General features: G+C 42.1%; 1 protein-coding gene across 1 annotated transcript in view; it reads right to left on the reverse strand.

Moving 5' to 3' along the window:
- Window positions 1-2,240: 2,240 nt before the first annotated feature.
- Window positions 2,241-18,359, reverse strand: part of NIPSNAP2 (nipsnap homolog 2) — a 54,727-nt gene continuing 38,608 nt past the window's right edge. Inside the window, exons 4-10 of the mRNA XM_073558950.1 lie at window positions 17,059-17,153; window positions 15,418-15,488; window positions 12,189-12,329; window positions 9,527-9,558; window positions 8,342-8,436; window positions 5,425-5,508; window positions 2,241-5,118 (exon numbers count right to left, since the gene is read on the reverse strand). Coding sequence (XP_073415051.1) covers window positions 5,054-5,118; window positions 5,425-5,508; window positions 8,342-8,436; window positions 9,527-9,558; window positions 12,189-12,329; window positions 15,418-15,488; window positions 17,059-17,153 — 583 coding nt within the window. The 3' untranslated portion in view covers window positions 2,241-5,053. The remainder of the gene's footprint in view (window positions 5,119-5,424; window positions 5,509-8,341; window positions 8,437-9,526; window positions 9,559-12,188; window positions 12,330-15,417; window positions 15,489-17,058; window positions 17,154-18,359) is intronic.

The raw sequence follows: 18,359 nt of genomic DNA on the forward strand, positions 1-18,359 counted from the left end.
GCTTCTTAGTAGCCCAATTAGCTTCCTTAGATTGAGACATAGCGCCCCTGAAAGGGTTAAAGGCAGATCCTGGGCTGCAGGGAATGTGCAGAGAAGGGGTTAAGCTTTGTTCTGAGGGCAGATGCAGCTTACTCACGGTCCTGTGCTGTGTCCCCGGGAGGAATAGCGGTGGCCCTGTAGTGTCACCAGGTGTCCGTCAGAGTGCGCGCCTCATGGCCGTCCCAAAGCAGGCTGAGGTAAAATATATGGCCCCCGACACTAGCATTGCTCCTCTCGTAGAGAGAGAGAGGCGCCAAGGACGTAGGCGGTGGCGCTAACGGAGGGCGGCGCTATGCAAATTCCGGCCAGGGACTGAATTCTTCGCCTAGCTGTGGTAAGCGCCGGGAGCGGGCTCGCGACGGGGCACCCGTGTACCGCCGCTGATACAAAGTCAGCAGTTCTCCAGGGGACCGGTACCCGACCCCATACCTCCAATCCAGTGCTGAGGCAGGCCGCGCTGTTCGGGGCCTTCCAGCTGCAGGTCTCTCATCCTCCTGGGCGATGCAGCAGAGCTGGAGGAGTTCTTAAAGGGGTATTGCTCAATCGATCCACCCTATGGGCAGGGGGATGGAGAGCTATGGGGCTAATTCAGGGCATCCGAAAGCGCTGCTCACTTCTCCATGTGCTCGCCCTCGTATCCGTGTGGGGTTCCTGGGACCGTAAAGGAACCATCGCCAGAAGAATCAGCCCCAGTCGTCGCAGGAAATTGTACGGGGAGGTATACTCCGCGTGCTTGCCTGTTGGTTCGGGGGAGAGAGGGCCGTAGAAAGGAACCATTGCCCCTTCAGTCCTTTAATTAAAAAATACAAATTTACAGAAATTCAAAAATAAAATAAAAACGGTGGGGTCTGAAGCCAGACCCAAGTGCCTCCTACAGACACTAAGCAAGAACTGGAGAAATCTCAGCCAGCGAGAGGGTGTATACTGCAGGGGAGCAGGGTTGTGGAGTCGGTAAGCCAAACCTGCGACTCCGACTCCTCAATTTCCCTTACACCGACTCCAACTCCGACTCCACGACTCCGACTCCCACACATATTGCTTATATTTAAGTGAAAAATTTATTGTAGTACAATGTGAACCTCAGACATTTAATCATTTTTAGGATCCAATAATCAAGATATTTAGATAGAACAGAATATATATTGGTGTACTACCCGGTTTTCATTCTTTTTGGTACAGATACGATATGGATAGACAGATATGGATAAATGGATAGATAGAGCAGATTTCTAATCTGCTTTTGCTATTGAGTAACATTATCTATGAGCTCAAAAACCTTTCAGGTGATGCAGTTTTTTAAAAAGATGATCAACTTTTGCAGCTGAAAAACGTATCCTCAAAAAACACAGGAAAAACGCTGTGTGTGAATGTAGCCTTAGATCAGGAATATAACAGCCATTTATAGGACATTTCATAACTTTCCCAAACTCCAATGAAAAAATATTCAGCACATCCTGCATTGAATTACTGTACCCAATTTATTATATATTTTAGGAGTCGAAGTCGGTCCATTTTATACCGACTCCGACTCCACCAAAATGAGCACCGACTCCGACTCCACGACTCCAACTCCACAGCCCTGCAGGGGAGGAGTTAACTTTTTTCTGTGTTTACCTAGTGTCCTCCTAGTGGTAAGCAGCATAACACCCACTGTCTGTGTCCCCCAATGAGGCGTAGGAGAAACGTTGCTTTCTCTGGAATAACACATTGTATCACAGATCTCAAGGTACCAGTTTTTCAACTTCCTATGACCTACATGCCCATTTACAAGGCTTAGGAGGGTTCATCCTACTGACAGATTCCCTTTAGCATTATTATGCACTGAATGGTACATTTTTTTTTTTTTTAAACGTTATTAAAGTTTGTACAGCCATTTGTAAATGTCACAGACACTAAAAAAAAAATTGAGCATATGATGCCAAAATAGCTGTACACATCTAAACTGCATGTTGGAGTATCTCCCTGGTGGCAGGTATCAGGGAAATAAAGTCTTGGCCATGATGGAATTCAACTTGCCCGATTCTATTTGCAGAAGCGTTTTGTAAATCAGTTACTCCCCTCTCCCTAATGAGAACGCATGCATGCTTGGCATATTCATGGGGCGGTCATGAGAAGTTGCTGCTGGCTATGCCTGCATTCAGTAGACTGCCATCTGCGCTGTATGGCTATCTCTGGATCCACAACACAAAGTAAAGATCATGTCAAATAAAATGATTTATTACCACTGCTTAGCAGAAAACCAGTAACATTTATTCACATGATGACCTATATTGCAACAATTTACAAACGTACAGATTCTCTTTCCAAACAGGAGAGGAATAGTGTTTTATCTAATCTCCGCAGGATGACAGTATGTAGCAAGAGCCTATATTCAAAGGAGAACCACCAATATCTGCCCGGAAAACCAATATGTAGCTTAGAAATGAGGGCCACCTGACTGATACTGCTGGTGGTCATATTTATGGAATTCAACAGATACGCTGAATTTGTGTAACATACAAGAAAAAGGGGAAAAAACCCTGCGTTCAATGGGAAGAATACAAGAGAATCCCATAAACACAAGCGGCATGACCGGTATACAGATTAAATGACATAATAAAGAGTAATAGTAACTTTTCCACATCACACAAAAGAAAATCGTATTGTTGGTAACAGATGCATTAATATATGTAACAGGGTGTCCATAATAAGGGCTACATTACACATTGTCTGGGTGTAATTCTGGATAAGGAAGGGAGAAACTTGTGAGGCCCTGGTACAGCAAAAGTGGTTACAAATTATAGAAAGCAGTTGAAAGTTGCAGGAAGAGCAGTGTTTCTTCTTAGGCTGGGATCACACAAGCGAGAAACTTGGCCGAGTCTCACATGTTAATACCCGGCACTGCCGCCGGCACTCGGATCGGAGCGTACGGCCGCATAGCAATACATGGAGCCGCATGCTCCGCTCCTGAGTGCTGCCGGCAGTGTCGGGTATTAACATGCGAGACTCAGATGAGTTTCTCGCATGTGTGATCCCGGCCTTACTGGGGTTGTTACAATGGGCTACATTCACAGAAAACAGCATCAGTATTCCTCAAGGTAGAGAGTTGGAACTTGCAAAGTTGTAGAGGAAAATTAACAGAATAATAATAAATGGAGGGATTCAGATATCGTTACATGAGGGAATTACCTATAATTCTGTTAAGGCCTCACATTTCCTAATTCTTCCTATTCATGTATGTAAGGTAGTTTACGTGTAATAACATACTTACCCATCACCATCTACCCTGATTTCCAGCACCACTCCAGCTCTCTGCTGGCCCAAGCGACCTGAAACCAGACTAGACAGAGCACGCAAGGGATAATGTGTGGACCAGAAGCCGCCTTCTCTGTGTAAGTCTACGCAGCTTCATCCTGAGTCTCAGACTTAGGGTTCGCTCCCACTTGCAATTAAATCGGATTGCATTCATACCAATTTAATCCTATACTTGTGTTCTCAGTGGCATTCTTTTTTCCTGTGCTGAATGCCATCAGACAGGAAAAAGAAAAAAAAACAAAAAGCAAGCTGCAACTGCATGCCAAATTTGGATTGCACGCACCCATATAAGTTTACAGGTGCGTGCGAAACATAGCACTGTACTCTGATATCTCCCGAGTGCAGTGCGATTCCCACTGGCAGCAGAGGAGATGAAGAAATTAATTTCTGTGTCTCCTCCCCAGCTGTGCTCCGATTCCACCATGCTAGAGGATCGGAGCACAGAGCACTGATACTCGTCTCACGCTCACAGCAGATCAGGAGCCGAGGGTCATACGCATATCACAACCGATGCTCACACCGGATGTTATACGCTAGTGTGACTCCGACCTTCCACTGGAAAAGCTCGAAACACTAGACGAGTGAGCCGGCAAAGCAGCAGAGAGGTCACGAGGAACCGTAGCGGAGCTGGAAATCGAGGAAGACTACATCAGACAGGAAGGCTTAGGGAGTACATTTTTACCAAGACAACTTCTTTAATAAAATTGGCTCTAAACTGGAGGATCACTAAGTGTTGGCATGTTTTCTAAGTGGTTGAGATGATGGGTGATATTTACTTGGAAGCTTAAGGAGAATTTTCACCTTTCATAAGGATTGGTACATTTTTCTTTATCTGTAATTTGACTTCTGTGCTGAATAATTATACCTTTATAGTGGTTGGAGCTATAGTATGATATAGAGGCTGTGGCCGGTGATCCAGTCTGATGGTTAGTCCAACGGCAGAGCCACTGAGTTCAGCTATTGGCTGCAGCTGTGATGTCACGATATCGCTACAGACAGTGAACACAGACCAGAGTAACGACAGAGGCAGCGCTGGATCTGGGAGGGTGAATAAAGCGTGTTTAGTGTTTTAAACATGTGCAAGCCTTTGGGTGAGGAAAGAGTGTATTCTCGGGCAAAATCTTCAAGCTGACCATACACATTATATTAACGCCTTCCAAACATCGTCCAACCATCTACAGTGTATGTGGTCTCCCAACATCAGAAGTTAGGGAAGCAAAAATTCAGCATGCCTGATTGGTTATGGCTCATTTTCGAATAAGAAAACCAGAGATATCGGACAGAGGCTTACCTCCTTGTGTTAGAGCACACTGTATATGCTTGGGGTCAGAAGGGATAGCTGTCAAGCTCACAAGCCTCTACAGCACACAAATGGGTGCATATATGTTTTCAATCTTTACAATAAGCAAAACATTACACCATTGCGTGATCAAGTTGTGCTGCCCTGTGTACTGTACACATAGAACCAGTACCCAAGGGCCACCAGTTGCCCACCACTGTATGAGGTGCTTATTAGTTCCTTATCACAGGAGTGGTCATGAGCCAAATCAATATACTTAGGGAGATGAAACAATCCATGTACTACCAGTGTGGTGTAGGTACCATGTGAAGAGCTACGTTCTATAATTGTAAGTCATTTGTCTTGGGAGCTTGAATGTGGTCAAGCAATGGACAGAGGGGTTTGCCACCATTTCAGCTGAGGCACAGAAGACTCTGTGCATTACTGGAGAGGAGAACTCTTCAATGGGATCATAATTCTGGACTCCATCTCCTGTATAAGAGGGACTGAAACAAAAAAAATGACTAGTGTTACATTTTATTGTGACACAAAGTTTAAAGAAAAAAAAAAATATAAGAATGACATTTATGAGTATAAACTTAATACAAGACCTGCTTGTAAACCACTCTAAATAAAAAATTATATATAGGCCAGATGAAGTACAAGATGCAAAAGGGCCGTTTGCTTTGCTGCACCTCCTGCCCCGAGTGAGTTTATATGGTACATTCTTGAAGAATAAAGATATAGCAGATGGACAAGTACCATGCCTCCTTCTTGATAGAGACAGAATCGATCTGTTTGTGGTCGCTCACCTGTATAGTAGACACACTCATCCCAGCCATCTTTCTGCCAGGCTGAATTCCTGATGTCATCTCTGGTCTGGAGATCGGTGTAAGCTGGAATGACATGACAGTGATAATTACCAATACCATAATGTAGTACCCGATTTTGCATTAATTACTGTAACTAACTAGTTTACTGCCTGTAAGACATGCGATTTCATGGATTCTGATAGAACATGTATCATTTTCATTCCATCAGATGGCAGCTGTCCATGGGAGCCAGACCCCAACTCATTTTGAGAACAAAGATGTCACTGTGGCTTAGAGAGCTCAGCTTTCTATTATCATCAAATAAACATAGCTTCTAATGACGATTTCTGACCATTGCTAAAGAGATTTATTAGCTTTACCAACTGATACGGCCAACTTGTTCTGATGATCACAGTTTCAAGCTCAGAGACCTCCCACTAATGGTGCATTCGATCAGGTCCAAGTAACACGTCAGACAATAATGCAGGTCATACACATTATGGAAATTCAATATGGAAATTCAATATATAACTCCATGCACATACAAACAAATTGATGGCCAACCACATCTGAGTAAGCATGTGTTCTGAACGGAGAGAGAAGAAAGTTGCTACCAGACACCTCTCGTGAAGATTTATCACTCAGAGAAACAAAATGATTAGACGTTAAAGTTCTATACTTTCTGCTGACATCAGTGTGGGAGGAAAGGTGTCAGCAGGTCTCCATACACATCGATGATCAGCTGCTTTGTACAACATTAAGAGGGTCTGTCAGCATATAAAGACGATTCAAACCCAGCATAGGTGCTTGGTGCACCCTTGTCGAGGCCAAGCAATTCAGAGTGCACCTTCCCACCTATTTGATTTCTCTGTGCCCACACCACTCCTCCTGCTCTTTCTTCACTGACAGCACAATCTACAGCCAGCAGAGGGCAGAAATAGATGGACACCAAGTAGGTGGGAAGGTGCACTGAAATGCTTACCCATACCAAGGGTGCATCAAGTGCCTGTGCTTCATATCAAAGTCATTTTGCACAGATACTTCATTTTAAGGGTCACTTTATAAAGTTATCACCCACCCACAGAATAGGTCATAACTTGCTGACCACCAAGGATCTCACCACTGGGACTTCCATCCATCCTGAGAACAGCTCTGTAAGTGGCTCTCATCAGACGAATGGTAGACTGGTCTAATAGTCTATGGGACTAAAGATAGCGGAATACTATGCTTTGCTTTTTTCCAGGAGTTTGAATACTGCTTAATTCAGATGGGGCTCTGCTTATCCCAGTTCTTGAATAGGTGGGGTCTCAGTGATCAGTAAGTTATCACCTCTCCCAGATGGGGTTCTGTAGAGCCCAGTTCTTGAATTGGTGGGGTCTCCGTGATCAGCAAGTTATTACCTATCCCATGGATAGGCTAGAAGTAGATACAACTTGTAGGAGGCCAGTTTAAGTTACAAAGGTATAAACAAATACAACATAGAGTTAAATAAGAAATGTAGAAAATTTGCTTGAACCATATAAAAAAAAGAAGGGACCATGTCCATATGGGGAACTCCCAATTAGATTGAGACAATAAAAGAGAAAAACGAAGCCTATGTACTCCTCAGTGCGCTTGGGTTAGAGCGCCACCTACCTCACATGTGACAGTTCAAATATAGTGTTTTACAACATTGATTGTTACCCTGTGTGATTTGAACACGCTGCATGTTATTACTATTATATCTATTTATATAATTGCCTTGTAATGTTTTCATTTCCTGTCCTGTCCAGATGTCACCGTATCCCAGAATTCCAAGCGGAGGAAGTTCACCGACCGGCATATTGGGACACCCAAGTGATGGGTGTCTCAATATGGAAATTGCTGCTGGTACCAACCTATTGCGTGGTACCACCAGTGGAATACCGTCGCACCACACTCACGCAGCCTCTTTCGCGGTACCACCAGCAGAACACAGTCGCACTGCGCGCAGGTGCAGAGAATCATTCGGCTGATCCCAGCGGCAGATGCGCGACGTCTTTCACATTAAAGGGGTTTTCCCATGAACAAAAGTTCATTTTAAAAATTGTCTGTGTCTGACCGTGTATGGAGCATGCCACATCTCCTGGGCAGGGGAGGAAGCAAAAGACAATACTGACATTACAGCAGGAGATTGCAGAGGATACATTTTGTGAGGTAAAATATTTCACTGACTGTTTTTAAACAATATTTTACCTCACAAAATGTATCCTCTGCGATCTCCTGCTGTAAAGTCAGTATTGTCTTTTGCTTCCTTCCCTGTCCAGGAGCTGTGGTATGTTCTGTACACGGTCAGACACAGGGGTGAGAGAGACACTGTATTTTTCGGATTATAAGACGCACCCCAAATTTTGAGGAGAAAAACAGGATTTTTTTTTATTTTAAATAAAATGGTGGTGCTTCTTATAATCCATGTGAGAAGGCAGGAGTGGGGTGATGCTGCAGGCTGGGAGGGGGTGTCCGATGGCGCTGCGGGGGTGCCAGGCACTGCTGCAGGAGGCTGCCGACATTTTTTGAAAGGCCAGAGCCCCCGCGCAGTTCCATGGTATCCTGTGCGGTGGACTCTGGGAAAATGGCCGCAGGGGGGAGGCGTGTGCGCAGAGAGAGATCCCGGCATCAAGATCTCGGGAGATGAGATTTCAGAGCCGAGCACCCCAGTAGCACCGGCATTCCCCAGCATGCAGCAATGGTATCGGTAAGGTATATACGCATTATAAGATGCACCCCCATTCCCCCCCAAATTTGAGGGGAAAAAAGTGCATCTTATAATCCGTAGAATACCGTAAGTCAGTAGTACTCTCACTTCATGTATGTAGCTTAGAACATAGTCACTGGGCTGGATTAGGTAAAATACTGGATATTTTGGTACCAATAAAAAAAAATATATACACAATTTTACCCCATAAATGATGGACCATGTACAGCTGTCCAATCTGGGAGAAAAATCCAGCTACCGCCTCACCACTGTCTTGCCGATACCGAATCGCACGAGCCCTGAGACACAGAAACAAACAGCAATATCAACTGATATATCTGTTATCATATTTAAAGCATGTTGCCAAAAAATGAAAGCACAGAAGCCTCTCTTTCACTCAATGTAATAAAGGCCAAAACAACAAAAGCTGGATGTAATGCCATTTTTCAAACTTTTTTCGTGTATTTATTGTTTTTAGGCTTGCATTACCAAATGTCATTAAACTACAAGAAAATTAAGCTGTAAAGCGTTATGCTCACCTTTAACATTTATGATTTGTACAGACGATATGCCATAAAGGTATAGCATATGCAGGGGTCCCACCAATGAGAACGGAATCCATCTTAAAAACCAGGCCCTGACACGTGCTGCTGTCAGTGGAGAGGTAGTCACAGCTCCTACTTATTTGTATGGACATTCCGACCACCTCTCTACTGACAGCGGCAAATGTGAGGGCTCCCGTTCTTGAGATCGATGCTGGACCCATTGGTGTACTCACATCAACTATACATTTATGGTATACGCAAAGGACATGCCATAAATATACGGGATGGGAATATCTCTAACTTTAAAAGTTAATTTGTTTTTATTGTAAATAGTTTTTAAAAAGAATCTGTCATTAGTTTAAGGCCATCTAATATGAGATTAGCATAATTTAGAGACAAAGACCCTGATTCCAGAAATGTGTCACTTGCTAGTCTGCTTGTTGTAGTTTTGGTAAAAGTGTTTTATCAGCAGATAATCACTGGAGGACTAGTAAACCTTCTGCCATATTGCCCTCCATAGTCATAAACTCTGTATAACCCCACATCCACCACTGATTGGCACCTTTCTGCCTATGCACATTGTACACAGAAAGGTGCCAATCAGTGATATGGGCAAGGTAAATTCTACAAAGCTCAGCATTCAGAGAACTGGTAAATCTGCAGCAGATAAAACCGATTTTATCAAAACTGCAACATGCAGCAAGTGAGACATCGCTTTAATCAGGGTCTATGTGCTTACATCATGCTGCTCTCATTGCAGCAAACAGGTATTGGATTCCCTTTAAGTGAACTATTTTACCAAGTCTTGAATAGGAATTATTAGTCTAATGTGTTGTGTCCTTACCAGTGGTTCCCCCATTCAATCATGGTTCCGGGCTGGAAAAGAAAAAAAGCATGTCCCATGTAGCAAAATGGAAAGTTTTAGGAGGGCAGCACTAATAATAATATAGTCTACAAAGAGTGGAGATAGTAAACATGAAATGAAGCAGCAGGTATACATGGCATCACATGCTTAATCACAATAGGATTATAGGGGACAATCACTGTATACCAAAATCAGAGAGAGCCTCACACAGCACAGATAGCTCTATTGTGCATTGCTATAATCTACAAAATCCAGACAAAGACATTTCACAGGCAAATTCACTGCTCAGAAAATGAAGGGAACACTAAAATACCACATTCTAGATATCACTAAATTAAATATTCCAGTTGCAAATCTTTATTTATTGCATAGTGAAATGCGTTGAGAACAATAGAACGTAAAAATGATCATTGTAAATCAAAATTAATATCCCATTGAGGTCTGGATTTGGAGTGATACTCAAAATCAAAATGGAAACTCAAACTACAGGCTGATTCAGAATCAGTGCAAATGCCTTAAGACAAGGAAATGATGCTCAGTAATGTGTGTGGCCTCCACATGCCTTTTTGACCTGCCTACAACGTCTGGACATGCGCTTGATGAGTCGACGGATGTTATCCTGAGGAATCTTCTCCCAGACCTGGATTAAAGAATCCGACAACTCCTGAACAGTCTGTGGTGCAACATGGCGTTGGTGGATAGAACGAGACATGACTCAGATGTGCTCGACTGGATTCAGGTCTGGGGAATGAGTAGGTCAGTCCATAGCATCAATGCCTTCCTCATGCAGTAACTGCTGACACACTTCAGCCACATAAGGCCTAGCATGGTCATGCATCAGAAGGAACCCAGTGTCCTCTGCACCTGCATATGGTTTCACAATGGGTCTGAGGATCTCATCCCGGTACCTAATGGCAGTCAGGGTACCTCTGGTGAGCACATGAAGGGCTGTGCAGCCCCCCAAAGAAATGCCTCCCCAAACCACTACTGACTCACTGCCAAACTGGTCATTTTGGAAGCTGTTGCAGGCAGCAGAACGTTCTCCACGGCGTCTCCAGACTTTGTCACGTCTGTCAAATGTGCTCAATGTGAACATGCTCTCATCTGTGAAGAGCAGAGGCCGCCAATGTCGAATATTGATGTTCTCTGGCAAATGCCAATCGCCCTGTATGGTATTGGGCTGTAAGCACAACACCCGCTTGTGGATGTCTGGCCCTCATGTAGTCTGTTTCTGAGAGGTTGTGCAGACACATGAATGTTAGTGGCCTGCTGGAGGTCATTTTGCAGGGCTCTAGCACTGTTCCTCCTTGCATAAAGGAGGAGGTAGCAGTCCTGATGCTGAGTTGTTGCCCTTCTACGGCCCCCTCCACGTCTCCTGGTGTATCTGCTCCATGCTCTGGACACTGTTGACAAACAGCTACCCTTCTTGCCACAACACCCATTGATGTGCCATCCTCGATGAGCTGCACTACCTTAGCAACTTCTGCGGGTTGTACTTTAGACACTGCCTCATGCTAATGTACTTCAAGGGGTGAGAGCAATTACAAAATGCAAGTGATCAGAACAACAGCCAAAAAGGATAACAACAGAGAAATGGTCTGTGGTCACCCCCTGCAGAACTACTTCTTTATAGGGGTTGTCTTGCTAATTGCCTATCATTTCTACCTGCTGTCTGTTCCATTTGCACAACATCAGGAGAAATTGATTCACAATTGGCTTTGCTTCATCACTGAACAGGTTAATTTCACAGAGGTGTGATTGAGTTGGCGTTACATTGTGTTTAAGTGTTCCCTTCTTTTTTGAGCAGTGTAGTTTTAATGTGCACATACAGCATACCTGTGAAATGCACAAATATCACACAAAGCCTTAATAAACGCTTTACGTATAGTGTATGTGAAGCTAAAGTACATACAGCACACTGGGTATAAGCTGCATATGATATACCAGATGATAAAACAACAGGATAAAAAGTAGAATGAGGAGGAGCCAGAGTAGGGTGGACAATGATGTAAAACAAGAGGATGAGAGGATGCACTGTGCTTTGTTTGAACAGTCATGTTGTGCTGATTGACTCCCTTTGTGTGTTCATGGCTCGTGGCCAGCCTTGGCACTATATGACTATAGCTACAATATACGGTAATAGCAAGGTATTGAAACATGTAAGCAGTATTTTCAATACCAGTAGCAATAGATCACAGAAGCTAGAATTTGATCAAAAGTATACATCAAAAAGTGTAAAGACACCCCTACAAAGGGGACCATTCAGGGGGGCACATGTTGATAGTTAATATATAAAGCCAATCAATATGCCCAGAATTATATTAACAGAAATAGAAGATATTAGTGTTCATGGTTTGTAATTCGTAAGTAGAAATTCTGTATTTGTGCTTCAGAAATCATCAGAATTGGCTTCATGTAGGAAAACGCTCCTAACTATACTTTCTGAAAAAGCCGAAACTCTTGAATACTAATAGGATATACTGCGCGAGCATGTAATTATCAAAAAGATAGCTACAGATAGAAAAAACTAATGCGATGCATGTAATATAACACTGTTATTATTGTCCTCCATGCCACCATTATACAATTCAGTAACAAGGAACACATTTGACATATACAATTGTGCGGAATCAATACTCACCCTAAGTTGGTAAGATCTCAGCTCATAAATATTGGGCCCTTGTCTAGGGACAGGCTCGTTCCAGAAGCTGAATTCAAGTAGCAGCTGATTTTTACGAGACAGCAACATATTTCCCCGTTCTTTGCGAAACTCTGTGAATTCCTATCCACAAATAAAAATAAAATATAAAAAAGAACTTACATGGATATCTATTAAATTACCACAAACATTCAGATACTGATTCAGCAAAGCTTCTATGCCCAAAAAATGACATAAAAGCTATGAAAAGCCGAGAGTTGCACCAAAATTTGGCGACTTTTGAATTTTCATGCGAGTTTCTCCCAGCTCCACCAAAATGGGTGGTTTGGGGGCACGACTCCACAGCTCATCTAATCCATGACAAACTGTGGCGTTCCCTAAGCCAGAAATCTGACTCCAGTCCTTGACTGTAGTAAGATTTCTGGAGTAGCATATAGAGGGGCACACCATTCATCCAAAGCTCCAGATTCATGAAAGAGGCACGCACCGCTTCATGAATTTGGAGCATCTGACTCCACCACACCCCCCCTCATCAAAGCTGGTGAGAAAATCGCAGGTCTTCCTATATCGCGACCACAGCGACGCTAGCAATCTGCAACAATTGCAGAAATATCGCCTCAGCATCTGTTCACATCTGTGTGGTTGCCTCCAGCACAGATGGCTGGACATAGCTGGTATCCGAAGTGTGACAGATCTACTACTGCGTTGTGATTTCAATTATAAATGGAGCTCATGATGAAAGTGTGAAGATGACAACCACTGTCCAGATGCCATGTTGGGACACATGTGCCTTATACGGCTATCCCCACAGTCGCATTATTATTCACAATGCGCAATAAATGCATACTTATTGTTAATATGCAGACTAGGCCTAACAACATTTCTTCCTTGTACCTTTTTCACCGGTCTGCCCCTCTGTGCATCCAGCTTCACAAGGCTACACTGATAAAGCTACATTTCCCAAGAGCACTTTGCTTCTCACCTCTCCTGTGTCAGTGACTAGCCCCAGCTTGGAGGTAATATCTCAGCTGCATGCACCACTGACACTTGCCATATTATCAAGCTAATCCAAAAATACAATTCACTATATTCTTCTGTGCATTCTGCAAGGCCAAATTTATTTTTCACCATAGACACAAGTATAGCTGCCTGTGTATTTTTACATCAGTGCTATGTTAGCTGGTTTTCAGCAGACGTCAACTGCCCTGCACGCCCCCACAATGCAGCCTTGTAATAATTGGACAGTGCAGAGCGGAGATAGAAGAAGGGCTGAGCTGTGTTTGCTGCCTACGGCAGACGGCTCAGGAATGGGACAATGCAAACGCTGCTCTGTTTATGCCGATAGTCGAGGATGATTTTCTGCATCAAAATATAGCAGGAGTTGAGAGCAGGAGCACACAATGTACAGAGGCACAGACAGAGCAAAGCTATGCTGCGCATGAGCAACTAGAGGTGCAGAACACATCCATTGGAAACTAGAGGGTAAGTAGAGCGTTTGGAAATGATGTATGCGCAAAACAGGGAAGACTTAAAAACTAGTTATAAATCGGAGTTTGAGATGATAGATATTGGACATGTGTCCATTATTATAAGACCAAATGGTATTTTAGGAACAGGAATTAATAGGGGGAGAGGATTCCTTTTAAAAGCCACAACCTCTCAGAAGCAGCTGGATGGCAGACCATGTAAATGCTTAGCAAGTAATACTGCAGTGCAATGTGCGGCCAGCCAATACTTCCTCCGGCTACAACAGTTTATCACTGGGCATGTCTGAGGGGAATGAACGATTACCCCACATCCAGATAAAGTGATTTTGATGCAGGTGACAACAGACCCCTAGATATGCTTATCTCTGCGCGATGTCTGTTTTCTTTTATGTCTCATTTTAGACTTATTTTGAGGAAATAACAAGAGGAGCTCAAAAACTCAATCTGATGGGACATTATGAAAGTGCCGCAAAAAAAGAAGAAAACAGAAAGGGAGCTCCACCCAGAGATATCACTTGTATCGCATTATAAACTATAGGACCGTCGTAGACTTGGAACAATTTTCTTCAAGGGTTATTCCCACAATCACATTATTTTTCACAAAACACAGTATATCCATACTTATTGATAAAAGATATACTGTGCCAAACAGAACGTTTCTTTATTGTACCTTTGTGTTGCTTTAATCACCATCTGCCTCTCTGTGCATCCAGTTTCACATAGCTGAAAAGGGAGTCCTGTTCTTACACTGGTAAAAGTACATTTTTCAGCAGCACCTTGCTTCTCCTAAAGACAAAAAGTCCTCCCTCTCCTGTGTGCTCCTGACTAACCCCACTTTCCTGAATTATCATCAAGCTAATGCAAGTGTAGAATGCAATGCTTTTGTACTCTGCCTGAGAGATGTTATATTCTGCCATCTACCTCAGTATACCTGTATGGATATAAATGATTGTTAGATCAACAACTCTCCTCCACAAGGGAGATTGTACCAATTAGCAGAGCGGAGAGGCGTTTGATACCCGATGCTGAGAGATCAGTAATGTGAAACTGAAAATGCGGCTCTTTTGATGCATATGAAAGAGAATTATCTACTGCCATATGTATCAACAAACCAGCAATAGCAGGTTCACCGATTTGTCAGCTGATGGTAAATACAGCTCAGCACTGCACTGCCTAGTTATTACAGGAGAATTAACCTGTGCTAGAAACCAGGTAACAATGATGAAAAAACAGAGGCAGCTATACTTATATAGATGATCAGCCAAGAGAATTATAACTACAAAAGGGCAATTCCAATTGCAGCTGAAGAGTATATAGACACTGGTGGGACATCTATTAGGGGGTTGAAATTAGCAAAACGGGGCAGATTTAAAAATTTGTTATAATCGGCACAAATAAATACCGTTATGTGTACATTATTATAATATCTCAATGTGATTTTTTAACTTTTTTTTTTTTTAACCTATAAACTGTGCTGGTATTTCTTTGTGAGGGCTGTTTGTGTATTTGTTCTGTTTAGTTTGTTTTTTCCTTTCCCCATTTGATTGATTGCTTGTATACCATGTTTTGAGAGCTGGAATAATATGCAACTAATTTTGAAAATACCAAGTTGCTCCCTTTACATTTTTGCAAATTTGACTGACCTAAGTAATTTTAATTTATTGCAATCTAAAATGTATTGCTGTAATATGTGAATCTTTATGGAGTTTCTTGCGAGGACTTACCTTGTTTTTCCTAAGTTTATTCATCACCTCAGTGAGTGCTGGATATCCTCCTTCATACCGCCACAAGTGAACTGTAAAAAGATCCATATCAGCACATGATCTTTAGGAACACGTCACAGGGGCATTTAAAAGTTTGGGCACCCCTGGTGAAAATTACTGTTATTATGAACAGTTAAGCAAGTTGTAGACAAAATGATCTTTATAAGAGCTAAAGTTGAAGATGACACATTTCCTTTGCATTTTAAGAAAAAAAAAAAGTTATTTTTTTACATTTTAAAAATTGCACAAAAGGAATGCAAAAGTTTTAACACTCAGATAGCTTTGACTAAGGTTTCAGACCTTAACTGGCTTATTAGGATTACGACTCTCACCATCATCGCTGGGAAAGGCCAGGTGATCCAAATTTCCCAGCTTCATTAAAAACCAACATCCTCTAACCTTGTGCCAAAAAACAGCAGCCAAGGTTTCTTCTAAGCAGCTGGCTAGCACTCTGAAAATGAAAATGGTGGCACCCCACAAAGCAGTAGAAGATTATAAGAAGATATCAAAGGGTTTTCAAGTTGTCCTTTCTTCAGTTCGAAACGTAATTAAAAAATGTGAGTTAATGGAGGTCAAGATAAGGTCTGAAAGACCAAGCACAATTTCAATGAAAGCTGCTCATAGAATTGCTCGAGAGGTACATTGTTGTATTGTTCAGAGACACTTGCACATATATGGCCTTCAAGGAAGAGTCATCAGAAGAAAACCTCTCCTGCATCCTCCCCATAAAATTCAGCGTCAGAAGTATGCAAAAGAACATCTAAACAAGACTGATGCATTTTGGTAATAAGTCCTCTGGACAGATTAGGTTAAAATAGATTTGTCCATAATGATCAATGGTATGTGGGCACAGAATTTCAGGAAAAGAATATCTCGCCAACCATTAAGCATGGGGGTGAATCAATCATGTTTTGGGGTTGTGTTGCAGCCAATGGAACGGGGAACATTTCACGGATAGAGGGACGAATAAATTCAATGAAATTTCAACAAATTCTTGATGAAAACATATCTGTAAAAAAAAGGTGAAGTTGAAAAGAGGATGGCTTCTACAAATGGATAATGATTCTAAAACACACGTCAAACTGCACAATAGACTTCCTGAAAAAGCGCAAGCTGAAGGTTTTACAATGACCCTCAGTGTCTCCTGATCTGTACATCATTGAAAATCTGTGGCTAGACGTCAAAATAGCAGTGCATGCAAGATGACCCAGGAATCTCAGAACTGGAAGAATTTTTTTTTAAGGAAGAATGGATGAAAATCACACAAACAAGAATTGACAGACTCTTGGCTGGCTACAAAAAGTTTACAAGCGGTGATACTTTCAAAAGGAGGTGCTACTGGTACTAACCATGCAGGGGGTGCTCAAACTTTTGCATCAGCCCATTTTCTGTTTTTTTTTTTTTTTTTTTTACATCTTAAAAATTACAAAAGTTCTTTTCCTAAAATACACAGGAAATGCGTCATCTTTAATTTTAGGCCTTTCAGAGATCATTTCATCTTCAACTTGCTGAAGTGTTCACAATAACAGTCATTTTAACCAGCGGTGCACAAACTTTTACTTTCTACTGTACTTGCAAAGTTTGAGATGAAAATACACACACCTGCCTGATCCTGTTCTCCATACCATGTATTCCAAGTTCCCACCAACGTACATGGGTATTCTTCTCCCGCATAGACCTTTGGCAGTACCTCCTCACTTTAAAAACAAAAATGTAGTAGAGCATTTAGGACACTTTTCACAAAATATAGTACCAAGCCTAACTCTTACTCCACATTATGAAATGGAATCTGATATCATAGGATTAGACAAATTACAATATTTATTCATTTAAAGTATTAAATCTAGGCATTTTTATAAAAATCTTTGTACAGTGTTAGCCAGTAGATAGAAAAATATTAAGATCTGAGAGTCCTTGGTGGTGGATACCATCTTTTCAGATAGCCATTAAAAGGTAAATTGCAAGCTTTCAAAACTACTCCGGTCTCATCAGGCAAAGAGTAACACAAAATCTGAAGAGTCACATACTTATGCACAATGGGACACAGAAATAATGCAATAGTTAAGACTAGTGACATGAAGCAGAACTATCATTATGGGAGAGGGAGAAGCAGCTGTGGCCTTAAGTATTGGAACAATTCATATATAAGGAGTGTGAAAGTTTTATTGTCCTGTGATTGAGGTCTGGTCCATGATTGTGATGCCCCCAAAAGGTCTGAGGAGCATATTCCGTAGTTGATGTAGAAAGACATAAATCCATGCGACACATTCATTCCTGCACTGAGCGTGTCAAAGGTTGTCATGAGTTTATACTCCCAGACTCTCCTGTCTCTCTGAGATTTGAAGTTACCTTTTAATATTAGTAATTTCATGTCCATGATGCTGTGATCACGGACACAAAAATGTTTGGCCACAGGTAGATCTATTCTCTTTTCTTGTGTGGTGGTGAGAATTTATCCTTCTTCAGTTCTGCAAAATCCCATGTCCTTTCAGCTGCATCACATCTAATATGGTGTACTTAATTATATGTACCAAATGTACAACTGGGGGTCTGTATGTGGGGGAGACCGGGCAAAAACTTACAAAGATGAATTCTCATCGCCACACAAAAGAAAAAATTTAATAGACCTACCTTTGGCCAAACATTGTATCCCTGATGACAGCACCATGGACATGAAGTTACTTGTACTAAAAGGTAACTTCAAATCTCAGAGAGACAGAAGAGTCTGGCAGTATAAACTCATGACAACCTTTGACACACTCAGTGCAGGAATGAATGTGTCGAATGGATTTATGTCTTTTTACATCAAGTAAGGCATGTGCTCCTCAATCATCTGAGGGCATCACAATCATGGACCAGACCTCAGAGGACACTAAAACTTTCACACTTCTTATCTATGAACT

The sequence above is a fragment of the Dendrobates tinctorius genome, unplaced genomic scaffold (genome assembly GCF_039654945.1).
Source record: "Dendrobates tinctorius isolate UK_male_01 unplaced genomic scaffold, ASM3965494v1 ptg000263l, whole genome shotgun sequence".
Taxonomy (NCBI): Eukaryota; Metazoa; Chordata; class Amphibia; order Anura; family Dendrobatidae; genus Dendrobates; species Dendrobates tinctorius.